Genomic DNA, 26,688 nt, shown 5'->3' with positions numbered 1-26,688 from the left:
ATAGGGCTGAAGAACACAATAACTGAAAAAAAAATCAAGAGGGGTTCACCAGCGGACTAGATCAAGGGAACAAAGAATCAACGAACTCAAAGACAAGGTGGTGGAATTCAGTCAGAGATGCAAAAAAAAAAAAAAAGAATGAAAAGTAGTTTAGAAAGTGTAAGGGACTTAAGAGAAACCGGGAGACCAATATACATGTTATTGGGATCCCAGAAGAAGGAGAGAGAGAGAAAAGGGCAGAAATATTCAAGGAAAAAAATGGCTGAAAATTTCCCTAACCAGGTATCCCAGAGAGTTCTAAGTTAGATGAATCAAAGGAGATCCATACTGGGATACCTGGGTGGCTCAGTGGTTGAGCACCTGCCTTCAGCCCAGGGCGTGATCCTAGCATCCCGGGATCAAGCCCCACATTGGGCTCCCTGCATGGAGCCACCTCCTCTCTCGGCCTATGTCTCTGCCTCTGTGTGTGTGTGTCTCTCATGAATAAATAAATAAAATCTTTAAAAAAAAAACATACTAAGATACAATATAATTAAATTGTCAAAAGTTACAAGGAGAGAATCTTAAAAATAGAGAAAGGCAACTTGCTACTGACACAGGACTCCCCATTTGACTTTCAGCAGATTTTTCAGCAAAAACCCTGCAGACCAGGGGCACCTGGGAATCTCATTTGGTTAAGTGTCCAACTCGTGATTTCACCTCAGGTCATGATCTTGGGGTCATGAGATCAAGCCCTGTGTCAGGCTCCACACTCAGCAGGAAGTCTGCTTGAGATTCTCTCTCCCTCTGCCCCTCCCCTACATCTCTCAAATAAATCTTAAAAACAAAACAAAACAAAACAAAACAAAAAAACCTGCTGATGAGAAGGCAATGGGATATATTCAAAAAGTGCTGAAAGAAAAAACTGCCAACCAAGAATATTCTACTTGGCAAAGTTGTTCTTCAGAATTATAGGGAAGATAAAAAATTTTCCAGACAAACAAAAGTTGAAGGACTTAATTACCATTTGACCAACCTTACAAAAAACATTAAAGAAAGTTCTTCAAGCTGAAACAAAAGGATGCTAAGTAGTAACAAGAAAACATACAAAATTCTAAAACTCATTGCTGAAGGTAAATATATACTTAAATTGAGAATACTGTAATATTATAATCGTGGTGGGTAATTCACTTATAAATCTAGCCTGAAGGTTAAAAGACAAAGTATTAAAAATAAATAAACCTATAATAATTTGTTAATAGATACATAGTAGAAAGGTACAAACTGTGACACCAAAAATTAAAAATGAAGTGGGCTGGCTTTTATATGTGTTTTAGGTTATCCTTCTAAAATAAACTGTTATAAATATGTTCTATGTAAGCTCCGTGGTAACCATAGAGCAAAAGCTTATAGTAAATATATAAAATACAAAGAAATTGAAACATGCCACTATAGTGAATCATCAAATCACAAAGAGAGCAAGAGAGGAAGTACAAACCAACTAGGAAGGAGTTAACAAAATGGTAGTAGTAAGTTCATGCCTATCAATAATTGCTTGAAATGTAGGTGAACTAAAGTCTCCAACCAAAAGAGCGTAGCTGAATGGATAAAAAATAAGACCCAGCTATATGCTGCCTACAGGAGACTCATTTCAACTTTAAGGACTTATAGGCTCCAAGTGAAGGGATAGAGAAAGATATTCCATGCATGTGGAAACCAAAAGAGAGTTTGAAGTAGCTATTCTTATATTAGACAAATAGACTTTAAGGCAAAGACTATAACAAGAGGTAAAGAATGTCATGATGTAATGATAGTTGGTCAATTCAACAAGAGTATATAACAACCGTAAATATTTATGCACCCACATAGGAGCACCTAAATACATAAAGCAAATGTTAGTACATCTGAATGGAGAAATAATAGCAATACAATAATAGGGAATTTTAATGTCCCACATTCCACAATGGGTAGGTCATCTATATAGAAAATCAGTAAGGAAATACTGGACTTAAATGACACAAACCAGATGGACCTAATATATATATAACTTTCCATCTAATAGCAAAATACATATTTTTCTCAAGCACACAAGGAACATTCTCTGTGATGGATCATATACTGGGCCATAAAACAGTTCTTAATACATTCAGGGAGATTAAACTAGGCATTTTTTTCTGATCACAGTAATATGAAATTAAAAATTCAGGGAGATTAAAATAGGGATTTTTTTTTCTGATCACAGTAATATGAAATTTCAAATCAATTATAAAAACTAGAAAATTTACAATTATGTAGAAATTAAACATATTCCTGAGCAACTAGTGGGTCAAAGAAGAAATCACAAGGAAAATCAAAGTAACTTGAGACAGAGGAAACTGGAAATACAGTATACCAAAAGTTATGGGATGTAGGAATGGTTCAACATCCACATATCAATTAATGTGATATGCCAATTAACAAAATGAAGGATAAAAATCATATAAACATTTCAATAAATGCAGAAAAAGCATTAGACAAAATTCAATACCCATTCATGATAAAACCTTTCAACAAACTGAGTATAGAAGCAATGTACCTCAGGTGCTGTCTAGGTGGCTCAGTCAGTTAAGCATCTGACTCTTGGTTTGGGCTCAAGTCATGATCTCAGGGTCCTGAGATTTAGCCTCACTTTGGGCTCCATGCTCAATGTGGAGTTTGCTCCTAACCCCTCCCCCCACCCCAGAATAAATAAATAAAATCTTTTAAAAAAATAAAAAGAAGTAGTATACCTCAACATAACAAAGGCCATAAATGACAAGCCCATAACAAACATCAAAATTACTGATGAATGCTGAAATCTTTTCCTATAAGATCAGAAACAAAAGATGCCTGTTCTCACCACTTTTATTCAACATGGCCCTTTATTGTGTCATAGACAGTAGAATAAGTTCAAAGAAGTGTTCATTGAAAAAAAAAAACAAATATTAAAAGAGGAAGACTGCATACTCAACAGTAGAGATCATAACTTTAAGGGTTGTGCAGTGAGGGAAAAAAGAAGTAAGTGAGGGGGAACCATAAATAGCAAATGGTTGTTAAGTAAAATACCAAGAGGTAGAGCTTCAAAAAGGAATAGTGCTCAGGAACTACAGAGAAGCTATGTGGATTGGGAAGCTGTTATTTGGGTTGTAGCAGTTAGGGAGTTGTTCTGACCTTTGAGAGAGATTTCTGTAGATCAGTAGCTCTCAGCTGAGGGACAGTTCTCCCCTATCCCCAGCCCTGTGGCACATTTTGTAATGTCTGGAGACATTTTGGGTTATCAAAACTGGAGAACTGCTGGTATCTGGTGAATAGAGTCCAGGGATCCAGAATGCACAGGATAGCTCCCAATGATTAAGGATTATCTGACCCACCATATAAGTAGAGCTAAGTTTGAGAAACCCTGCTATAGATTTAAAAAAGGTGAGGAAAGGAACATTTATTGAGTATCTTTTTGTTCCAAGAAATATAGGAATATGACCTAATTTGAAGGTAATAAATGTGCTATTTTCTTGAGAAATTAAAGAGACTGCTTTAAGGACTGGCTCTCTCAGTTGAAAGAGCTCCTGACTCTTCATCATGAGTTTGAGCCCCACATTGGGTGTAGAGATTACTAAAATAAATTTTTTTAAAAGGTTAAAGAAAAAGAAAAAATAAATAAAAAATTAAAGAAGGGGGAGAAAGTATAGCAGCTAACATGAAAGGGAAGCAAAGTTGAAAGAATTAATAACTGAAATGCTTAGCATGGTGCCTGGTACAAATTAAGTATTTAATAAATATTGCTTTTATTATTAATAACATGCTAAAAATTCAATAAGTTCATTTACAGATGTCCATTCAGTGCCAGTTATTATAGAAGAAACAAAAATGAAGTGTTCACATATTTGTATGCTTATATTCCTTATTAATTTTCAAACTTTTTGTAGAGTTTCTGTTTTACTTATTTCTGTATCACACACGAAATTATTCTTGCCGTAATTAACCCTAAATACACTAATTTTTGCTTAATGGAATAGGCATATTTATGAATTCTTCACAAAACAGTATGAGCATTTAACTCATTGAATTATAGTTAATTCTTTACCTTCTTTTCCTCCTTGCTAGACCATAAACAGTGTAAGAGTAGAGCAAATTAGTTTAGCCATTTCTGTATCATTCAAGACCTAACACCATGCCTGGCACATAATAGGTGCCCAGAAAATAAAAATGTTTGTTAAATAAATCAGTGAGATCACAATCAGCGTCAGTAGTGTATTTTTTGAATGCTAGCTGTTGGCATCCCAGAGGAGGGAAAATATAATATGAAAGTATTTATCAGGTAGTCTTCTGCCTAATGTGAGTCCTCTGCTTAACATGTCTTCTTTCATGTTTAGAACTTTTAGAAAGTTTTCAATTAAAAAATATAGCTCAACTGAAACTTCTTTTAATGTCCTTCTGTTGTCTTTTTCTTACTCTACAGTGCTGAATTATCCCAAGATCGTTACTGGAATGGGCTAGGTTCTCCTCCAGATTCCCCATCTCCTGGGAGTGCTGTGTATTATAGCAGTGACCTTAATGATCCTCAGTATGACCAGAGTCTCCTGGAGAGCTTATTTTATACAGCACCTGTAAGTCCTTGAATCTGCAGTTTTGGAAATTAGAGAACAAGAGTATTAATATTAGGTGCAGGCATCGTTACCATTTGCCAGACAGAAAGCTGTCCGTTTTACATATGTCATTTTACAGATGAGGAGACAGGCCTAGTAGGTGTCTGGCTGGCTTAGTTTGTAGAGCCTGTGACTCTTGATCTCACGGTGTGAGTCAAGCCCCACGTTCCGTATAGAGTTTGCTACAAAAAAAAAGAGAGACAGAGAGAAAGGATATGAAATGGGAATAGAAAGATCTAGAGAAGCAATTTGTGCACTGCAAAGGATCTAATATGAATTGATGAGAATTTATGTGGGAAAGTCATTATCAGTAAGGCAGGTAGTCTGTGAAAGCCTTTGAATATCAGGTGAGGAGGAAATGACATGATCAAAATGGTGGTTTAAGAATGTTAATCTGGCAATGGTGTAGGGAGCTAATTTAGGGGAGAATACTTAGAAGCAGATAGGAAGCCGCTGGGTTATTGGAGGTGTGTATTAGAGTGGCCGCAATGGGATTGGAAAGAAAGTGATGAATTTAAAAGACATTAAGAGTTACTAGGATTTCATGACTTGCTATTTTAAAAATCATCACGAATATATATTACTTGTGGGATAAAAAAGAGAGGGAATTTACATTTATTAGATTTTTGGTGTGCCAGGGAATTTACATGTTATCTGTTACTTTTGAGTACTGTGCCAAATGTCTCAAATTTATTATTTCATTTATTTTTCTAGCCCTATGAGATAGTATTATCTTTTACATAACATGATAAAAACACATAGAGATGTTAATAACTAATAATTAAGTGGCAGAAGTAGAATTCTTACCCTAGTCTGTCTAGAGAAAAACTAATGTTTTTCCCACTAGACCACATCATCTCATAAGCTTTAAGAATGGCATTAGAAAAAAAAAAAAGAATGGCATTAGAATCTGGTCTTGACCTCATCTCTCACATTTGACCTTTACCGTCCAGGTACACTGATTGTCTCATCACTTCTCAAACATTCTAGCTCTTTTTTAATCTGTGTATTTTTTGCTCAGACTGATCCTTCTCCTTTGAATGTTGAAATGCTTTTAGACATCTAGTAAACTCAGTTTATTTTTTTTTAAATCAACTGATCAAAAAAAAAAAAATTTCAACTGATCGCCTCTGTGAAGTAAACATCCTAGACTTCCTCAAGCAGAATTTATTGCCTGAATGTCCACAGGATCCTGGGACATTCAGGCAATGTTGTATGATACAATTCCTTAAGAATAAGAACATGTCTGCATTATCTTTGTATTGCCAGTACAACAAAGCCTGATGGATATTGAATACTCAATGAGGACTTAGGACTTAGTGAATAAATGACTGTATGAATGGCACTAAGTAATCCCCATGCTATTTGAACAAAATAATTTTAGAAAAGATTTGTTGATGGGAAGGAGTGAACCAATAAACTATGATGTAATGAAAAGATCAAGGAGTTAGAAACTTATGTCCTTCCCCAGGGTTTGATGTTCCTTTTTTTTTTTTTCTTTTTTAAGATTTTATTTATTTATTTATTTGATAGGGAATAAGAGAACACAGCCAGGGGGAGCAACAGAGGGAGAGGGAAAAGCAGGCTCCACGCTAAGCAGGGAGCCCTTTGAGGGACTTGTTCTCAGGACCCTGAGATCATGACCTAACTTGAAGGCAGACACTTTAACCGACTGAGCCACCCAGGCACACCTGATTCTTTTAATATTGAATAACATCCACGGCTTAGAAATTCAGTGTTATTAGCCCATGTTTTTGGTTCCTAAAATCCTTAGCTTTTGAACCACCTACTTTATATTTACTCTAATTTCCTTCGGGCTGTGGACCCATTTAGATTTTGAATGCTTTGTCTATAACCATTTTTAAAAGCTGCCACTTAATAAAGAAAAACCTAAGAGCAAAAAAGCTTTTGCAATTTCACCTTGAAAAAAGTTATACTTCTTTCTTAAAGGACATTTTGATCATACTTCTTTAACTATTAATTTGTTACCCTTGTCACAGGTCAATATAGTATATACCCTGAGATGCTGAGAAAAGGGAAGTGGAGGTGATAAACTTAAAATGACATTGGATTCGTTTCTGCATTTATATTAACAAGTTCATTTTTTTAATTTGGAACCAAATAAGTATATCACTGTTTTCTCTCTTTCTTTTGCATTTTGTGATAGAAAGGGCTGATGAGTCAATTGTGTTAAGCTGTCTTTTCTCCAAGTAAAATTTAATTACAGGAGGCTTAGCAACTGGTTCCCTCATTAAGAAAATCTTAATAATAAGATTATTATTAAGATAATCTTAATAAGATAAAGATAATAAGATAAATAATAAGATTATTATGTGACATAATAAACAGTTCATCTTTGCAAGATTAAAATAAATCACTGGTAGTATGGAGTGGTGAAAAAAGATGGGGTTTTTGCATCCATATAATTAGGTGACATTGTACCATTTTGCCTTATTACACTGTGGTAGAAATACAGGCTTTGGAATCTGTCTTTGGTACTAGATGCATAGTAGGTAGTAAATAAGTAATGATTGTTATTTTTGTTGAGAATGTGGAAGAAGAGTCTGTTTTTATTTATTTTCTTTGAACTGAATTTATAGCTTATTTTTATATACCAGGAAAAATGTGAGGTTATCTCCTTGGCATCAATTATCTCTTTAAAAGACCGATACATGTGCAGAGAAGAATTTGATTACTTTTAGAGAAATATATTCATTACTACTCTCCCTAAAGTAATTTTTTTTAGTGCCTCTCTTTTTGTTTCTTCCCCCCATAGAAATCTGATATCAGCATCAGTGATTTCTTCAGTGAAGATGATACTGTTCCTTCTAACAAAATGAACCAGTCAAAAGTTCTTGCTAAATCTCCTAAGGTTCTAGAGTCAGATGATCTTAAGTTGAAGAAAAGAGCAGCGGGCAAGAAAAATAGGTGAGACTTTCCATGATTGCTTATTTAGAGGCAAAAGCAAAGATTATTTTCACAAAATCTCCTAAAGTAAAAAAAAAAAAAATCTCCTAAGTAAATGACCTGTATTTGCCCAACACTATCATATTGGTAAAGTGAGTTACAATAATTCATTAAGTATTAAGTTCTTAAAAGTGCAATAATATGAAAAGATGGATATAATAAAATGGTTAAGGGAGAAAGCAGAATTCTAGGTTGAATGTGTGCTGTACTACACTTCTGTAGAAAATATGCATAAAGAAAGCAAATGAAAAGGAATACACAAAAGTGATGATAGTAGTTATATTAAAATAGTGGGTAACTGAGGTGTACTGTCTGTAGCTCTTGTAGAAAATCTAATTCTGTAACATCAGTTTCTATACTTGTATGGAGATAAACCTTTAGATTACAAGAATGTTTTTACATTTTTTGAAATTTCTTTCACTCTGGATTAGGACCAAAATTCTATTGATTAAAGTCATTTCTCAGTTCTTGATAACTTGTGAATTAAGATACTTGCTGCCCTTCCCCTTTCCTCTTCTTGCCTATGCAAACTAGATCGTCTCATGTTGGGTCTTGGGCTACCTGTTTCACTGTCCGTATGAACTCCTTTCAGAAATTTGGTTGAACAACGGATGATATCAGAAACTCCAGAAGATGCCCAAGTGATGACACTAAGTGTGGATAGGTTGGCCCTTTTGGGTAGAGCGCATTCAGTCAGAGTCATCATTGAAACAATGGGAGTTCCTCCAGATAGTCCTCAGATGACGTCTGACAAAAAAAGTTTTTCTGGGAGACCACCTAAGCTGACAGCAACAAAAAGGCGGTACGTCTCTAACATGGAAAGCTAAATTTGACATTTCTGAAAAGTGTGTGATGATAATAGTAATATAATAAATAATTGTATAACATCTTATGGTTTGTAAAGTACTTTCACATGAATCATTCAGCAAAAATGCATTGAATTCCTCAGTAGGTTTCTTTCTTTCTTTTTTTTTTTCCTCAGTAGGTTTCAAGGACAATACTAGGTAAGTGTGAGAATAAAGGAAACTGAGACCCTGACTCTGTTTTTACATACTTTACAGTCAGCCAAAGAGAGAGACATTTAAATGGCTATAGGAGCCAAAATAGATGTTTTATATTAAAAAGTGCTGTGGAGGGGCACTTGCATGGCTCATTGGTTAATAAGCATCTGCCTTTTGCTCAGGTTGTGATCCCAGGATCCTAGGATCAAGTCTCACATCAGACTCCCTGCATGGAACCTGCTTCTCCCTCTGCCTTTGTCTCTACCTCTCTCATGAATAAATAAATAAAATCTTTTTTAAAAATTAAAAATAAATAGAAAAATAAAAGTGCTGTGGAAAATTTGTAGACATACAGCGGTGATCATTTTCCAACCTATACAAATATCAAATCATTGTTATATGCCTGAAACTAATATAATGTTATATGTCAATTATGTCTCAATAATAGATAGAGTGAATGAACGATGGGAGCACAAGGAAGCTCTGTCTGACACGATTGGTGAAGGCATCAAAGAGGAGAGAGGTCCTTTGAGGACCTAAGGTGCTGAAAATAGGGCCTTAAAACATACGTAGGATCAGACAGTAAATACATTTGTTATTTGGTTTATGTTTTAATCACTTTTCTTTGGTTTTGATTTTTAGCACCTTCTTTGTGGAATATCACTTTCCTGTGGGCTTTTCTAAAGGTGGATTGGGAAAGACAACTTTGATCACCGAGGTCATTCGACTCGCCTCCAGTAAAATTACAGATGGAAGTAAGAGAAAGACAAGTTTTCTGTTCCTTAAATATTTTGGCTGTGGAAGAATTTTTCAATCTCCAAATACTCATCTGACTTTTATAGTACCATAGGATCTTAGAGTTAGAAAGAATTGTGAAATGAATCTACTCTAATTCTTTTATTTTGTAAGTGAGGAAACTGGCCCAGAAGTGCTATGACTATCCTGATAACAAGGCACCAAGTCAGTAACGTACCTGAGACTAGAATGCAGAACTGTTGCTTATAGCATGTTTGCTCAACTATTGCGATTTTTCTTTTATTCCTTTTTTTAAAAGCTTTATCAAGATATAATTCACATACTACATGATTTAATTATTGAAGTGTTTATTGAACCCAGTGAAGAATTTAGTGGTTTTTAGTGTATACAGAGTTGTGCAACCATCATAAAGTAATTTTAGAATATTTCCATCCCCTGAAAAGAAATCGCTTACTCATTAACAGTCACTCTTAATTTTCCTATCTCTACCCTTACCCACACTAAACAACCCCTGATCTATTTTCTGTCTATCATTTTACTCATTCTGGACATTTCGTATAAATGGAATCCTACAATATGTGATTTTTATGTAACCAGCTTCTTTGACTTACCATATTTTCAGATTTGACCTATGTTATGGCATGTTTCACTACCGTGTACCTTTTTATGGCTATCTAATGCTTTATTGTATGGCTATACCACATTTGGTTATCCATTCATCAGCTGATGGTCATTTGGGTTGTTTCTGTTTTTTGGCTATTGTGGATAATGCTTTTATGAATATTTGTGCACTTTTCTGTGTGGATATATGTTTTCATTTCCCTTGGGTATAAACCTAATAGCAGAATTGCTAGATCATATGGTAAGTATGTTTTAGTTTTTTGAAGAATTACCAGTTAGTTTTCATCAGCTGCTCCACCATTTTACATTCTCAGCAGCAATATATGGAAGTTTCCAGTTCTCCACATCCTCACCCACCCACACTATCTATCATTTTTTATTTAGCCATCTTAGGGATTATGAGGTAGTATCTCACTGTGGTTTAGATTTGCATTTCCTATGACTAAGGATATTGAGCATGTTTTGTTGTGCTTATTGTCCATTTGTATATCTTGGTGAAATGTCTGTTGTAATCCTTTGCCCATTTTTAAGTTTTATTACTGGGTTGTAAGAATTTTTTGTACGTTCTGGATAAAGACCCTTATGGGTTATATATTCTGGATATGAGGTCTTTGTGAGAGCTATGATTTTCAAATATTTTCTTACATTAACAGACTGGCCTTTCATTTTCTAAATACTATTGTTTATAGCACAAATGTTTTTTTGGGTTTTTTTTTTTTTTTAGCACAAATGTTTTGCTGTAGTCCATTATTTTTTTCTTTTGTTGCATGTACTTTTGGTATTGTATTTTTTTCTGTTTTAAGTATTTCTAATACAAAAAAGCAAAAAGGTATTATAATAAACATTTATGTTCCTGTCATCCAAAGTTATACAACTTTCTAACAGATTTTGCAAATATCTTTGCGTTGATTATCCAGTTTGATCCATAAATGGTTCATTAGCGTTGAATTCCCTCTCTGGGAGGTAATTTAAGAACTAAAAGATATGGTCTTAACTCTCCTACACATTCAAGTAATTTTCCTAGACAGCATGGTAACATTGGATTTTTAAATTTTTATTTTGCCTTGTTTTGTTTTTTTTAACTAGATATAATCTATTCATTTGGTTCAAAATCTTTGTAGGCAATGCTGTAAATTTTGTATTATTCCTAAAGTATTTCATGCATATATTAGTAAATGTGTTTATCCTTTTTTGCCCTCCCATTTTTATCCAAGTATTAGTGTACCTTATGCACTGTTCTGCACCTTGTCTTTAACACCGTTATCTTAGCAATTTTTTCATACCAGGACCTAAAGAACTCAGTCTTCCCAGTCCTTTATGACTATATAGTATTCCCTTGTATGAGTGTGCCATAATTTAAACACCCCTAATTGATTAATATATCACTATTTAGGTTGTTTTCATTCTTATTTTTAAAAACAGTGCTTCAGTAGAAAAATTTCAAATATGCTTCATTTCTTATTTGATGTGGGTATATCCAATACAATCATTAAAAATATTTATTTACTTTTTTCTACATTTTTTAAAAATTCAATTTAATTAACATATACTGTATTATTAGTTTCAGAGATAGAATTTAGTGATTCATTAGTTGCATATAACACCCAATGCTCTGGGATGCCTGGGTGGCTCAGAGGTTGAGTGTCTGCCTTTTTGGCTTGGGACATGATCCCGGAGTCCCCAGATCGAGTCCCACGTTAGGCTCCTTGCATGGAGCCTGCTTCTCCCTCTGCCTATGTGTCTCCCTCACTCTCTTGCTCTGTCTCTGTCATGAATAAATAAATAAAATTAAAAAAAAAAAAACCACCCAGTGCTCATTCCATCAAGTGTCCTTAATGCCCATCACCCAGTTCCCCCATCCCCCTACCCACCTACCCTCCAGCAACACTCAGTTTGTTTCCTAGAGTTAAGAGTCTCACATGGTTCGTATCCCTTTTTGTTCTTATTTTATTTTTCCTCCCCTTTCCCTATGTTCCTCTGTTTTGTTTCTTAAATTCCATATATAAGTGGAATCATGTATTTGTCTTTCTTTGACTTATTTTGCTTTGTATAATACCCTCTAGTTCCATCCACATCATTGCAAATGGCAAGAGTTCTTTTTTTTTTGATGGCTGAGTAGTAGTCCATTGTGTGTATGTGTGTATATATGTATATATATACATATACATATATATGTACATATGTACAAACATATATATATGTATATACACACATACACATACATATACACACACACACCATCTTCTTATCCATTCATCTGGTGATGGACATCTAGGCTCTTTCCATAGTTTGGCTACTGTGGACATTGCTGCTATAAACATTGGAGTGCATGTGCCCCTTCTTATCACTATGGTTGTATCCTTTGGCTAAATACTTAATAGTGCAATTGCTGGGTCTTAGGGTGGTTCCATTTTTAACTTTTTTGAGGAACCTCCTTACTGTCTTCCAGAATGGCTGCACCAGTTTGCATTTCCACTAACAGTGCAGGAGAGTTCCCCTTTCTCCACATCCTCACCAACATCTGCTTTTCCTGTGTTGTTAATTTTAGCCATTCCGACCAGTGTGAGGTGGTATCTAATTGTGGTTTTGGTTAGAAAATACTTTTAAAAAACAATGCCTAAAGTATTCTTTGTTTACTAGAATACATTGTTTGACTTTCCCCATCACCTTAAAGGGGGATTTAAAGTTTTTCATATGTTTACGTTCTGGCATATGCTTAAATTATTGACAGCAACAGAAGCTGCTCTGGAAGTTTGTTCAGAGCATTCAAGATCCTGTTGGCTCAAAGTATGTTTAAGGAGCTTTCACATGCTTAAAACTTATCAAACTCCCATCGCACGGAAAAATGTTGGATCTTTTTCTTAGACTTCCCTTCTATCTCCTCTGCCTATATAATATCTGATGAGTTTCTTAAAACTGCCTATACAATATCTGATGAGTTTCTTAAAACTTTTCTGAGCTTCAGTTTCCCCATCTATAAAATTGAGATACAGCAAGGACACAGTTCTGATATACATGAGTTGCAGTTAACATAGTACCTGCAAAGCAAGGACACAAGGAATTGATGGACAAATGGGATAATGAATATAAAATCATTAAACTCTAAAATAGTATGTAAATAGTAGTAGCTCACATTTACTGGGCACTAAACTACATGCCAAGAACTCTACTAAGTGTTTTATATACATTAACCTTTTCATTGATTTTCATACAAGATTTTATTTCTTTATCTAATGAGAGAGGGGAGAGAGAGAGAGAGAGGGAGGGAGGATAGGGAGGGGCAAAGGGAAAGGGAGGGAGGGAATCTTAAGCACAGGACTTAATCCTGTGACCCAGAGATCATGACCTGAACAGAAATCAAGAGTCAGATGCTTAACCAACTGAGTCACCCTGGTGCCCCTGAACCTAGAACATGTTTTTTATTCCAAGTCATGTGCTCTTAATCTGTATTGCTTTTAAATTACTATCATTGTTGGGCACAGTGGTTGAGTTTTCCCTGTGTCCTTCTGAAAAAGATCATACAGGCAGTGTGGAATAAGCATCAAGCCAGGAATTAGAAGACAGAGTTGTAGTTCTGTTTATACCACACACTAATTGTATGAGCTTAAGGAAAATCCCCGTTTTCATCTGAGGGCCCCCCTTAACAATAACATAGATTAGACTAGGTATTTTCAAAGTAACCTTCCAACTCTATTATTATCACTTCCAGTTCTTAAACAAAAACAAAAACAAAAAAATCTTCTCTGGGACATTGTTTAGCCATTTATTTACAGTTTATTTCATTATTGCCTTAACTCACTTTTTTTTTTTAAGATTTATTTATTTATTCATTCAGAGACAGCGAAGAGAGAGGCAGAGACACAGGCAGAGGGAGAAGCAGGCTCCATGCGGGAAGCCCGATGCAGGACTCGATCCCGGATCTTCAGGATCACACCCCGGGCTGCAGGTGGCGCTAAACCGCTGCGCCACCGGGGCTGCCCAACTCACTTTTAATAATTTAAAAAAAAAAAAAGCCATGAGCTTAAGAAACCGAGAATTATGTGAGAAATAGAGTAATACAGTGTAAAAATGTACCTAGATGGTGAGGAAAAATCTGAATGAAATAGAGTTCTATTTGTACAAAAAAGATTTTTCAGTGTTCAAAGTGCTTTTCCATCTGTTACTCAATCCTTCCAACACCAATGAGATTGTAGGTATTGCTTATATCCCTTCTCCTGGTTGAATAATCAGGTAAACTGGTCCAATGGGTGTGGGCTTCCTGGGCCCAGACCTTTTGTTTACAGCTCCCATGTGGAGATCAAGATTAGGAGACCCAGATCTTGTTTATGAGTGCCAAGAGAAATATACAGAGTCAAGAATTAAGATGGCAAAAATGAATGAAATTGATCAATAAACCAAAGTGTCAGTTTGAATGAATACCACAAATAGCAATTTCTTCTGTAACTGGGCCTTTTATGAAGGTTTTCCAGATCCATTTTAAGGGTATAGAAGTGAGTGAACAGGAAGATCATTTTACAGGTGGGAAATTGTGGCAAAGTTGGTCACTAGTAAGTAATAGAACTGGAGCTTGACCTCCTATTCTTTTATTCTAATCCCAAAATCCTTTTTCTGTTTTTTAACTGTGTTAAAGCCCCGTAGCAGTGAGCACAAACTCAAATACTAACACTACTTTATTCCATTTACATTTATTATTACAGTAGAAATCCTTTCCCTTCTAAGACACAGACTCTACCCTGCCTTAACACTGCCAGCTAACATTAGTACCTGATACCTTATGTAAATGTGACAGTAGGAGTCCCCTAGTCTTCAGCCAAAAAATAAACTCATTTTCAGTATTACAGTTTTTGATTCAATTCTTCTCTTCATTTAATCCCTCTTGTCCCACTTCTGGCCCACTCCCTTCTTTTTTTGTTATACTACCTACCTTTTGTCTTCTTAAAACAAATCCTATCACCTTACATCTTACACTTACAAGATCTATCTCTTCACATCTTTTTTTTTTTTTTTTAAGAGTTTATTTACTTAGTAGAGAGGGAGTGCACAAGAAGGGAGACGGGCAAGCAGACTTCCCACTAAGCTCGGAACCCGACTGACTGTGGGCCTCAATACCAGGACCCTGAGATTATGATCTGAGCCGAACTCAGACGCTTAACCAACTGAGCTACCCAGGTGCCCCACACTGACTAAATTTCTAAAAGAGATTTTAGATCAAAAGAGAGGTGGGTGGTGTCAAAGCATGAATTGATGATGACTCTAGTTGGGTAGCCTGACATGTTCTTATGTGTTTGGTTCTCCTTACAGTGGTGAAATTCCAACAGCGATTTGTGTTTCCAGTACAATTTGGTGGCCCAATGATAGAACACTGGTGGAATTCCAATCTCACTTTCCAAATTTATGCAAAGAAAACCCCACAGAAAAAGGTACCTTTGACCTTTGCCTTACCATTTACACTAGGGAATTAGAATATACTTAAAAATTATATTCCTACCTGTACTAGGAATTTCTCCAAACATAGCTTATTATTATTTCTAATATCTGTTTGCTATTTGTCAGGAGCCAGATATGCTAGAGGTACTACACCAATATACTACCAAATTTAACCATCACAAGTCTGTGAATTAAGTACATTATTTTCTTTATTTGTGGACAGAGAAACTGAGATTTGGTGAAGTTTAGTAACTTAGATCACTCAAGCTAATAAAAGATAAAGCGAGGCAGGATTCTATCTCAAGTTTTCTGGCTTTAGACCCTATGATCTTAACCTCTTCACTGTATTCCCTGCTACAGAGAGGGGACTATCTGGATTGATATAGATTATTAGCCTTAATTTGAGACTCTATTTCCTATTTTCAGGCAAAATATGTAGAGGTCCAAGATAATATAATGTAGATAGCAGTTTTGATCAGCTTATTCCAAGTTTATAAAATCCACTTGTAATTGGCACAGCATAAATCAATAAACTATGTTGTGGGCAGTTTTTAACTTATTTCAGTAAAACTACATAGCCTTCCTAATCTTTGACCACCTCTTTGGTACGGAGAGCACGAAGAATGTATCTTGGGGGGTTTTTGTTTTTTTTCAGAGGATACAAATAAGTTCTTTTTGGAAAAAAAATTTTTTAAGTGTTTTTTTTTAATTTTTATTTATTTATGATAGTCACACAGAGAGAGAGACATAGGCAGAGGGAGAAGCAGGCTCCATGCACCGGGAGCCCGAGGTGGGACTCGATCCCGGGTCGCCAGGATCATGCTCTGGGCCAAAAGGCAGGCGCTAAACCGCTGCGCCACCCAGGAATCCCAGAAAAAAAAAATTTTTTTAAGATTTTATTTATTTATTCATGAGAGACACAGAGAGAGAGAGAAAGGCAGAGACATAGGCAGAGGGAGAAGCAGGGTTCATGCAGGGAGGCTGGTGTGAGACTCGATCCCAGGACTCCAGGATCACACCTGGGCCGAAGGCAGGCGCTCAACCGCTGAGCCACCCAGTCGTCCCATTCGTTTTGGAAAATTTACCAAATAGGAAGAGGTGGAAAAACACAATTCTACAACCTCAGGACTGCCTTTCTGTAAACATTCCAGTATATTTACATTGAATCACCTAGCTCATGGCTTCTTTCTAATGAAAGAATTGTATGTGTTTTTTGCAGAGAACTTGAAAAAATAATTCTGAAAAAGCAAAATTGTCTAAATCCCAACACCAAGAAATAACTTTGCTAATATTTATGTTTCCCCTTTGTTTTTTGTTTTTTGTTTTTTTTCAAATAAATAAAATACATGTTTAAATCTTTGGCAGTATTAGGATAATTTTGAATATAGTTTTTATCCTGCTTTTTAAAAAATTTAACATTATCTTTATAAATATTTGAAGATTTACTATATATACTTAATACTATTTATATCAAGCATTATAATACTGTTCTTATTATTTTAGACTTCTTGTAAACATCATTTTAATGGCTGTGTATTATTGTATTGTAGCAATGTGCTATAATTAACTTAATAATTCTTGATTATTAGACCTCTAGCTATTACTAATTGTTGATTTCAAAAATATGCATATTTATTTATAAGCTTTTTATGTATTTGTTATTTCTTCAGTATAAATTCTCAAGTGAAATTACTGGGATAAAGAGTGAATACTTAAAGCTTTTAATGTTTACTGCCAAATTTGCTGTCCAGAACTATGTTGCCAACTTATATTCCCAACTTCAGACATTTATGATAGCCTGTTTCTTTATAACCTTGAGAGCATCAGATATATTAAGTTTTGTAATTTTTCCAGCTTAATGGCAAAAATTTGTATCATCTAGATGTTACTTTTTAATAGTGAAGTTGAATACTTTTTGTAAAGAACTAACTCTTAAAAATAGAAAAAGGTTCTCTTCCAACCTCTTGGTGACTCATGAAACCCCCTGTAATCTTCCAGAGAGAAGTAGTGAACCCGGAATGGGAACCAAAATATGACAGAATATAGGTTCCCACTTAAAGTTGCCTCGGTCAAATAGTTAAGCTATTTGCTTCATAAAATGTAGGTTCCTTTCTAAACTGTCCTACATTGTCACTTCAGTTAAAATCCCCTGTGGCTTGTCTTTAATTTAACCTAAATTCTTTCTTTCCTCCTTTCAGCCAGAAGCCATTGGATCTGCATCGCTGTCTTTACGAACTGTCATTCAGTCTGAGTTGCTTTCTTTCAGTGACCAGCTTCCAGTGCAACAAGACCATGGTCAGACTCCCCTGGGCCCCCTTAAGGTACGTAGGTAGACGTTCAATTAGTCAAGTATTTAGGGAGCACATGTTACTGGCTGGCACTGAACGAGAAAATGAGGGTCTCTCCTCTTGCAGCTTCTATGAAAATAGGGGAGCAGAACTGCTGTGAAGGAAATAAACAGTACAATGTGAAAGTGAATACCTGGGAGGAAGTAGGGGATGGTGGTCAGAGAAGGTCTCTGTAAGAAAGTGACATTTTAGGTAAGATTTGAAGGAGAGGAAGAGGCCACCAAGTAGAAAGTCGAGGGCAGATCATTCCAGAGAAAGGGAATGACTCATGCAAAGGTCCTAAAGTAGGAATGTTGCCATGGGATAGTGAGCCAAGAGGGAGAATGGTAGAAAGTAAAATGGGACAAGCAGGCGGAAGCCATATCGTTCAGAGCTTTGTAGGTCTCCATAAATTGTTTAGATTTTATCCTTAGAGCTGAGAACGAACATTGAAGAGTGAAAGTGACATCTGGTTTACATTTTTTTTAATTAATTTAATTTTGGGGAGAGAGATTGAGCACAAGCGAAGGGGCGAAGGGAGAGAAAATCAGAAACAGACTGCGCTGAGCATGGATTCCAACGTGGGGCTCAATTTCATGACTCCAAGATCACGACTTGAGCCAAAACCAAGAGTCAGATGTTTAACCAACTGTGCGTGCCACACAGGTGCCCCTGATTTACATTTTTAAAAGGTAACTGTGGAGAATAGATTATAGGGATCAAGAGGAAAAATAGGGAGACTTAACATTAATTTAGAAAAGAGATAATTGATGGTCTGGACTAGAGAAGTGGCAGTAAACAAGGACAGAAGTGACTGAGTTTGTGGCCTGGTGGAATGAATTCTGATGTATAATTCACTGGAGAGAGAGTTCTTTCCTTGTATTCAGAAGCTCCAGGATTTCTTAGGTGGCAGAATTTGAATGTGTAGCTTGCATATGACTTTCTCTTATGACAAAATCCCCTTTGTTCTGATGAGCTTTTAAAATAATCACAGTCGGGGGATCCCTGGGTGGCGCAGCGGTTTGGCGCCTGCCTTTGGCTCAGGGCGCGATCCTGGAGACCCGGGATCGAATCCCACGTCGGGCTCCCGGTGCATGAAGCCTGCTTCTCCCTCTGCCTGTGTCTCTGCCTCTCTCTCTCTCTCTCTCTGTGACTATCATAAATAAATAAATTAAAAAATAATAATAATAATCACAGTCGGGATCCCTGGGTGGCGCAGCGGTTTGGCGCCTGCCTTTGGCCCAGGGCGCGATCCTGAAGACCCAGGATCGAGTCCCACATCGGGCTCCCGGTGCATGAAGCCTGCTTCTCCCTCTGCCTGTGTCTCTGCCTCTCTCTCTCTCTCTCTCTGTGTGACTATCATAAAAAATAATAATAATAATAATTAAAATAAAATAAAATAATCACAGTCATACCTATGACATTTCCATGGCTCTCCATTATCCAAAAGATAAAATACAGGGCCCAGTATAAGACCCTAGCCTATCACTTGCAGCTTCCCTACCAATAGCCATGTCAAACTGTGTAAAGAATCAATAAGGTATCGTGCTGGTTCATACCTCCATACTTTTAATCTTGATTTTCATCTGCTGCCTCTTTTTGGAAGCCATCTCTGCCTAATTTCTGATCTTCTTGATAATAAATACCATTTAGTTTTAAAGACTGATGTGATTGTCATTATGAAAAATTAACATCACGCTACTCTTTCACTATCAAAGTTTTATTTTTTGTTTGCCTAGTTCATTCTAGACTGCAAAATTAAAATCAGAAAGGAGGAATTAATAGAACTGATGAACTAGAAATTTTTCTGTCCTGGCTGTGTTGAGAGAAGTACTGTTCTAGATAGTTTGCTGTCCATATTTAATAGAGTGAGAGAACTCTGCTGTAGGTTTTAAATAAAGGGAACAGTGTGTCCCTTTTATCTCTAATAACTTCAAACTTAGAGAAAAACTACAAAAATAGTACAAAGAACTCACATACCCTTTACCTAGACTCACCAATTACTAACATTTGTCACATTTGCTTTATAATTATCTGCCTCCTGTCTCTTCCTTTCTCTTTTTTTCTTTGTCTCCCTCTGCACTGCCCCCCACACCCACACACAATTTTTTTCTGAACTATTTGAGAATATGTTATAGACATCATGCCTCTTCACACCCCCTAAGTTCTTATATTTCCTAAGAACAAGGACTTTATCATATGCAACACTGTACTGGTATAAAAATGAACTTAACATTGATAATGGCTGTAGTACATATGCATATTTCACCAACTGTGACAGTACGTCCGTTTATAGATTTTTTTTTCCAGTCCAGGGTTATCTATTAGATTTGTCATCTCTCTCTAATCTCCTTGAGTCTGGAACAGTTTTGCAACCCTTCTTTGTCTTTCAGTACTTTGATATTTTTTAAAAGTAAGGCCTATTATTTTGTAGAATGTCCTCCAATATTTACCTAAATCACTTATCACTATAATGATTGTAAGATGATGATTTTCTGACTCTTCCCTTCCAAGTAGAATTGTATTCTACTATATAGAAGAGTTGCCCATTCTTCCATATTTATTTATGTTGGTATAGGCTCATGGATTTTTGCATTATTCAATAGGTTATAATCCATTACATTATTCTTTTTTTTTAAGATTTTATTTATTTATTCATGAGAGACACAGAGAGAGAGAGAGAGAGAGAGGAGAGAGAGAGAGAGGGGCAGAGACACAGGCAGAGGGAGAAGCAGGCTCCATGCAGGAGGCTCAATGTGGGACTCGATTCTGAGATTCCAGGATCATGTCCTGGGCCGAAAGCAGGCACTAAACCACTGAGCCACCCAGGGATCCCCACTATTATTCATTTTGATGCTCAAATTGTCCCAGGTTTGGCTAATATGAGCTCCTTTGACTGAATTCTGTATCCTTTCAATATGTTTCCATCCTTTTTTTGAGCCTTTCCTTATTTTCTGGCACATGATGATGTTCCATGCTCATCTTGTATCATTGATAAATCCTCTGTCTACCTTTTCTTAATCTTAATAAGGTAATGTATATATAGTCTTTTAGCGTTCTTACTATTATGGTATTTGAGAATGAGTTAATTATTTTCTAATAATCTGATTTGCCTCTAGCTCCAGAATTCTGATTCTGACTTCAGAAGACATTCTTGCTAACTCTCTTCCTTTTGTGTTTTATAGGTAACCATAGAGCTTGTTATAGATAACAAGGATTTCACTGGTGTGAATACTAAATTAAATAGCAGTACCTCATCACATAGCCCACTTTGTGCTCTTACAAGTCTAGATAAGACACTGTCAGAACCTGGTCAATATGTTACCTGTACCAAAAATCCAGAGAACCTAGATCAAATTCATGAAGAAGCTGCAAAGAAAGTGCAGAATTTGGTGCTCCCCAACCCAAAGTCACCAAACCCTGTTGCACCAAATCCTTCAATGACCTTCGTAGCTGTGCCAGCCTCTCAAAATTCAGCAAATCAGACAAATGAGTCAGCCAAGGAGAGTGCTTTGCTGTTGCATGTGCTATTGATGGTGCCAGATGGGAAAGATTTCATTACTGGAGAATCTGACAAACAACCACCGTGCAACATTTATTTAAATTGCAAGCTTTTCAGCACAGAGGAAGTCACCAGATCTGTCATCGCATGGGGCACAACACAACCAGTCTTTAACTTTTTTCAGGTAACTTTGTACATATCAATTTTCCATATCCTTTAAAGATATATGGGGGCCTGAGACAAGTATGTTTCCCAAATCATAATTCCATTCTTTTGTAGAAACCTAGGATGTTCAGACTGGAAGAGACCTTTGTAATTTATCTACCATGCAGATCCATTCCCATTGTGGGATAGGAAGAGGAAAAGACATTGTCAACATTTTAAAACTTATGTCTTCATTTCCACGTGTTCTGTCTCAGTTGATATGGTTTCCCACTGTTTCTTTTGCCTGAGTTCTGAATTCTATTTTGCTTCTTCTAGAACTAAATTTCCCTTTCTTTTCTGTATCTCCAACACTTTTAAAAAATTTTTTCTCTCTTTTATTCCTCTACTTATTTCAGTACTTATCTTACTTGATTTCTCTGTAGGATTTGATGCTATTGCTTAGATTGTTTCCTTTCTTGATTTTTGTAACTCTACTCTTATTTTCTTCCTAAATCAACAGCTGTTCTTTTTCAGTCTCTGGGCCAATAGGAAAAGAGTGGTAACCCAGCACTTCTTTCTCCCTTTCTCTTACCTCTAATTATTGGTGCTCCTGTTCAGTGCTCCTTGGCACTCTTCCAAACCAACCCTCTTTTCCCAGGGTCACTGCTTCTATTCCCATAGCTTTAGCTATTATTATATAATATATATTATATATTATAATAATAATATATAATATATATTATAATAATAATATTATTATTTTATGAAGATAACTTCCAAATCCATACCTCCATGTAGGCCAAACATTTCCAATCAGGTTTCTGATCTCTCTAACTGCTACTCTGTCCCAAGATGTAGTGTTATGTGAAGCACATAACACTTGACACCTAATGTACTTCCTGGTATATCAGAGGTATTCAGTAAAGATGTCTAAATGAAAAAAGGAATTCATATGTGTCCAAATCTGAATTTATTATTCCTTCCAAATATGCTCCACCTCCTCCTGTCTGCCCTAATTCATATTGTAATCTATTCAGAAACCCAAGCAGAACCTGAGAGATATCCTTGACTCTTTATTACATAATTTTTCACCAAATCCAATAGATGCTGCAAACTTAATTATCTCCAGAATAAATCTTACCTCAACTCAATTGCCAGTGCTTTCAGTCTCTTTCCCATTCTGGATAGCCTTTAGTCTAGTCTGTTTCTGGTCTTTCTCTGTCTATTCCTTTTTGTACCAACAGGAATGATCTTTCTAAAACACTAATCTGAGTATTTTCCTCCGCTGCTTTAAACTTCGACGATTCCCCAGAGCCTTCAGGATAGAGTCCAGATGTTTAGTATGGACTACAAGAATCTTTAAGAACTGACTCTCTCTGTACTTTTCCAGTCTCAACTCCTGTCACTCTTCCCTTCTCACTAGGAAGTCCAGCTGTGTTCAGCTACTTACAGTTTCATAAACATTCTCTTTTCCTACCGCTGTGTCTTTACATGTGCTTTCCTTCTGCCTTGTGTTCCTTTTCAACCTTCATGACTCCTAATAGGCAGAGCTTTTTATATGAGTTGACTTCTGCCTGTCCTTCTGAATTTAGGGTTATTTTCTGCCAGCAGCTTGCTCTGAAATCTCTCTATTTGTAGATTAGGTCACTATATTTCACTTTTTTTGGTTTCACAGAACAGAAATGTGCTCAGGGTACCTAATGTAATTGTAGTTTCAAGATGGATACAAAAGTAGGTCTGCTTAGGTTTCTGTGCTCTTCTGGTATCTTCCTGTCATCTTGCCATGCATCATTTCTGGTTTCATTCATTTTCCTTTCATGTTTTCTGTTGGTTTTATCATGGGGCTTATCTCTCCTCTGCTGATGCAGTTATACTACAGCTTTGGTCCCTTCAAATTGTGAGTGCTTGATTCTGCCATTAATTTAACTGACTTGCTCTTGGCTGTAGATCTCTGCTTCTCTTTGTGAGTTTCCCTTTCTCTTTTTTCTTAAAGCTTTTATTTATTCATGGGAGACACAAAGAGAGAGGCAGAGACCTAGGCAGAGAGAGAAGCAGACTCCCTGCGGGGAGCCCGAGGCGAAACTCGATCCCAGAACCCTGGGATCATGCCCTGAGCCAAAGGCAGGTGCTCAACCACTGAGCCACCCAGGCGTCCTTTCTCTTTCCCTTTCAGCTACCAGCTGGCTGGCTAGTTCCTGAATAATTTTGCACTGAAAATTCAAGTGAACTGTTGGCTTGTTATTTACCATGACATCGACTGGGCAGAGCTTTTTGCACTAGGCCATATCTATCCAGTCAATGAATTGGCTGCTCTTTGATTAGGTGTTCAACCCTTGTCCAGTCGGTAGCCATCTTTCTTTCAAAAACTTCTGTGGGATGGGCGGGGCAGAAAAAAAAATCTCATCAGGGGTCTACAAATGGGTCATTTTGCCTTACAAAGGCTTGGATGAGGGGATGAGGTGGGCAGGCACAGTGACTGACATGTCTAACAAACTTCTCTGTGTCCTCAAATCCCTGTCTGTATGAGCTTTTCATCAGAGAACTCATACCATTTTGTATTTGGCCTTTATATGTTGGTCACTTAAACCAGACTAGCTTGTCTTGAGGATACAGAGTGGGTTTTATTTTAATGGTTTCAACTTCTAGCACTATACATGGCTTTCAGTTCAAATTAGGCATTCAGTTAGTACTTGTTGAATAAAGACATAAATTAATCCTTTCTCTCAGGTGTGAGGTTTTGTTTGGTTTTGGTTTTTGATTGCTCCTCTCTCCAGGTGATTCCTGTCTCTCTGTCTTCCAAATACCTGGAAAGGCTGAAGAATAATGTGATGGTAATTGAAACTTGGAACAAGGTGCGGAGCCCAGGACAGGACAAGTTGCTCGGGCTGGTGAAACTCCCTCTCCATCAGTTTTACATGTCATTCAAGTAAATAGGATCTTTTGAAATATTCTTTACTTTACACCTTTATCTTTGTATGGACTGAAGAGGAATTCTTTTAGTTTGCAAAAAATCACTAGCCCAATAATACCTTGGAGGATTTTCTCAATTTCACCACAGTTGCTGCTTTTTTCTCCTATGTTAAAACAGTTTTACAGATATTGTACAGATAGAGATATTTCAGGCCCTATGCTAAGAAACTTACATACATCAAGTCATTTAATCCTCACAACAGTTTTCTAAGGCAGGTAACTTTTATTTCCCCTGTTTTACAGATGAGTTAACAAAGGCACAGAGGATTTAGATAACTTGTTATATATATTATAAGTAGTAAAACCAGGATTAGAACCCAGAGAGTTCTGCTTCACCAAGAAGCTCTATTGCCAAAGTTTATCACTGCACAAAACTAATGGTTTAGTTCTCTGTCACAAAAACAGTACTGTTCGCTTCAGCTATTTGCCAGTGGGGTATCGATTTATCTGAAGGTTATTTCTGTCCTCACTGCAGACTGTTCATTTTTTGTTTTGGTTCAAAGTACTGATTTTTAATTATTTTAGCACTGACTTCTTTCCTAACAGCCTTCTTATGGCTCTGTGTTTTAAATGCTGTATTTTACATTTTGCAAAGAGCCCTCAAATTTGTGGGCCCTGTTTCACATGAGCCTTCCTGTAACCCCAGGAAATACTATCAATATCCTCTTTTTACAAATGAGGAAACTTATCCTTTAACTTGCTAAAGTCAGCCTTTTTGGCTTTCTTTTCATCATCTGTAAAATGAGGGTGATGACAGACCCCCTGTCTCACTTATGGTACAATTGTGACATTCTAGTGAGAAAATAAATAGATAAGCCTTCTGTGAACAGTGATATTCTTAAGATAGTAACATTGGAAAGCGTGGTCAGACTAAGGAGTACTGCTGGAATCATGCCCCTGTCAGTTGTAGGCTTTGGCTTTTTCTTCATTTTTAGTTGTGATATTAAGGTCCTGTCTGGTATTTCCCTTCCCTTCTCATTTCATTAGACCCCATTCTTTGCTGAAAGAGCATAAAAACAATAGTAGCTACCATTTACTGAGCACTTTTATATGCTAAGTATTATAGTTTATATTTTAGATTTGTTATCTCAGCTAGTCCGAACAGCAGCCCTTTGATGGAAGTTTTATTACCTACATTTTATAGAAGAGGAAACAGAAAGGTTGATTACTTAGAGTCATTCAGCGAGTAAATGGCAGAGCTAAGATTTAGCATGATATAATGAAGAGCATTTGGACTTTTTCTCCTCTATTAATAGTGGATAGTATCAACTTTTTCAGTGTTAGAAGGATTATAAATGGAATATTATTGGCAACATTATCCCAATCTTATCTACCAGATTCTGAAGTCCATACTTTTTCAAGTTGACCACACTGCCTTCCCGTAAAGTAATGCAACTCAGCAAGGCTTTCCTAAGATTGTGCTCAATCCCAGATGCTGGGCTTGGGGTCATTGTGATAACAGACATAAATCAGACACTTTCTCTGCTTTCAAATTGCTACATTTGGAACTTACCTCCCTGATAATTTTTATTTGATGAGTTACGGCAGAATCATGTGTTTTTTTAAACCATTGTTTTCTAGTTGTAGACCCATTTTTAACAAATGAGAAAATAAGCCAAGTAGGAAATGCACTAGCAACTCTGTGACATGATTGATGGTTGTTATTTGCTCATTTGAAATTTCTCTCCCCCTAGAGATCCCAAAATTTCTCGCCTGCTGCTTGATGCTCAGTACCCAGTTGTTGCTGTTGACAGCTACATGCCTGTGGTTGATGTGTTCTCGGGCCACCAAAATGGGAGTCTTCGTGTCTTTTTAGCCATGGGTTCTTCAGATCAGATAATGGCACTGCAAAGATTAAAGAATGAAGAAGGAAAACTTCCTCCCTTCAGCCCTAGGCCATCGCATTTTCTGGACCATCCATCTGTAGCATCTGTTACTATGGTACTGACTAAACACTTGATTGTTTACAAAAACATAATCTCATTTAAGGTGCACAACATGATGCTTTAAATATACATAACATTGTGAATTCCCTCTTTGAATATTCCCAAATATCAGTTATCTAGTATCTGTTGAAGCTGTATAGAGTAGAGATAAAGAGCCTTGGCTCTGGAGTCAGACTACCTGAATTCAAACCCAGGTTCCACTGTTGTTAGCTATACATGTTACATTAGCTACAAGTGAAGGGGTTAGTATAGTGCCTGGCTAGAGTAAATAATAAAAACATTAAATTGTTATTAGTATAGGCAACCAGTAATGGTATGTTCACAACCTCCCTGACTAGTCTATCATTAATGAATAGTCTCAGTGTTATTCCCAACTTCATTAAAAAT

At 36.5% G+C, this 26,688-nt stretch overlaps 1 protein-coding gene across 4 annotated transcripts in view; it reads left to right on the top strand.

Annotated features, from left to right (window-relative positions):
* C2CD3 (C2 domain containing 3 centriole elongation regulator) overlaps positions 1–26,688 on the top strand; it is a 146,828-nt gene that overhangs the window by 38,684 nt on the left and 81,456 nt on the right. For all 4 annotated transcript variants that reach the window (XM_055320669.1, XM_055320668.1, XM_055320672.1 and 1 more), the window contains 9 exons: positions 4,454–4,601; positions 7,417–7,568; positions 8,200–8,409; positions 9,251–9,363; positions 15,287–15,405; positions 17,611–17,733; positions 20,925–21,425; positions 24,160–24,311; positions 26,050–26,296. In XM_055320669.1, the coding sequence (XP_055176644.1) occupies positions 4,454–4,601; positions 7,417–7,568; positions 8,200–8,409; positions 9,251–9,363; positions 15,287–15,405; positions 17,611–17,733; positions 20,925–21,425; positions 24,160–24,311; positions 26,050–26,296 (1,765 nt within the window). The remainder of the gene's footprint in view (positions 1–4,453; positions 4,602–7,416; positions 7,569–8,199; positions 8,410–9,250; positions 9,364–15,286; positions 15,406–17,610; positions 17,734–20,924; positions 21,426–24,159; positions 24,312–26,049; positions 26,297–26,688) is intronic.

The sequence above is a fragment of the Nyctereutes procyonoides genome, unplaced genomic scaffold (genome assembly GCF_905146905.1).
Source record: "Nyctereutes procyonoides isolate TBG_1078 unplaced genomic scaffold, NYPRO_anot_genome, whole genome shotgun sequence".
In the NCBI taxonomy this organism is placed as follows: domain Eukaryota; kingdom Metazoa; phylum Chordata; class Mammalia; order Carnivora; family Canidae; genus Nyctereutes; species Nyctereutes procyonoides.
This window is presented reverse-complemented; position numbering and strand designations above follow the sequence as displayed.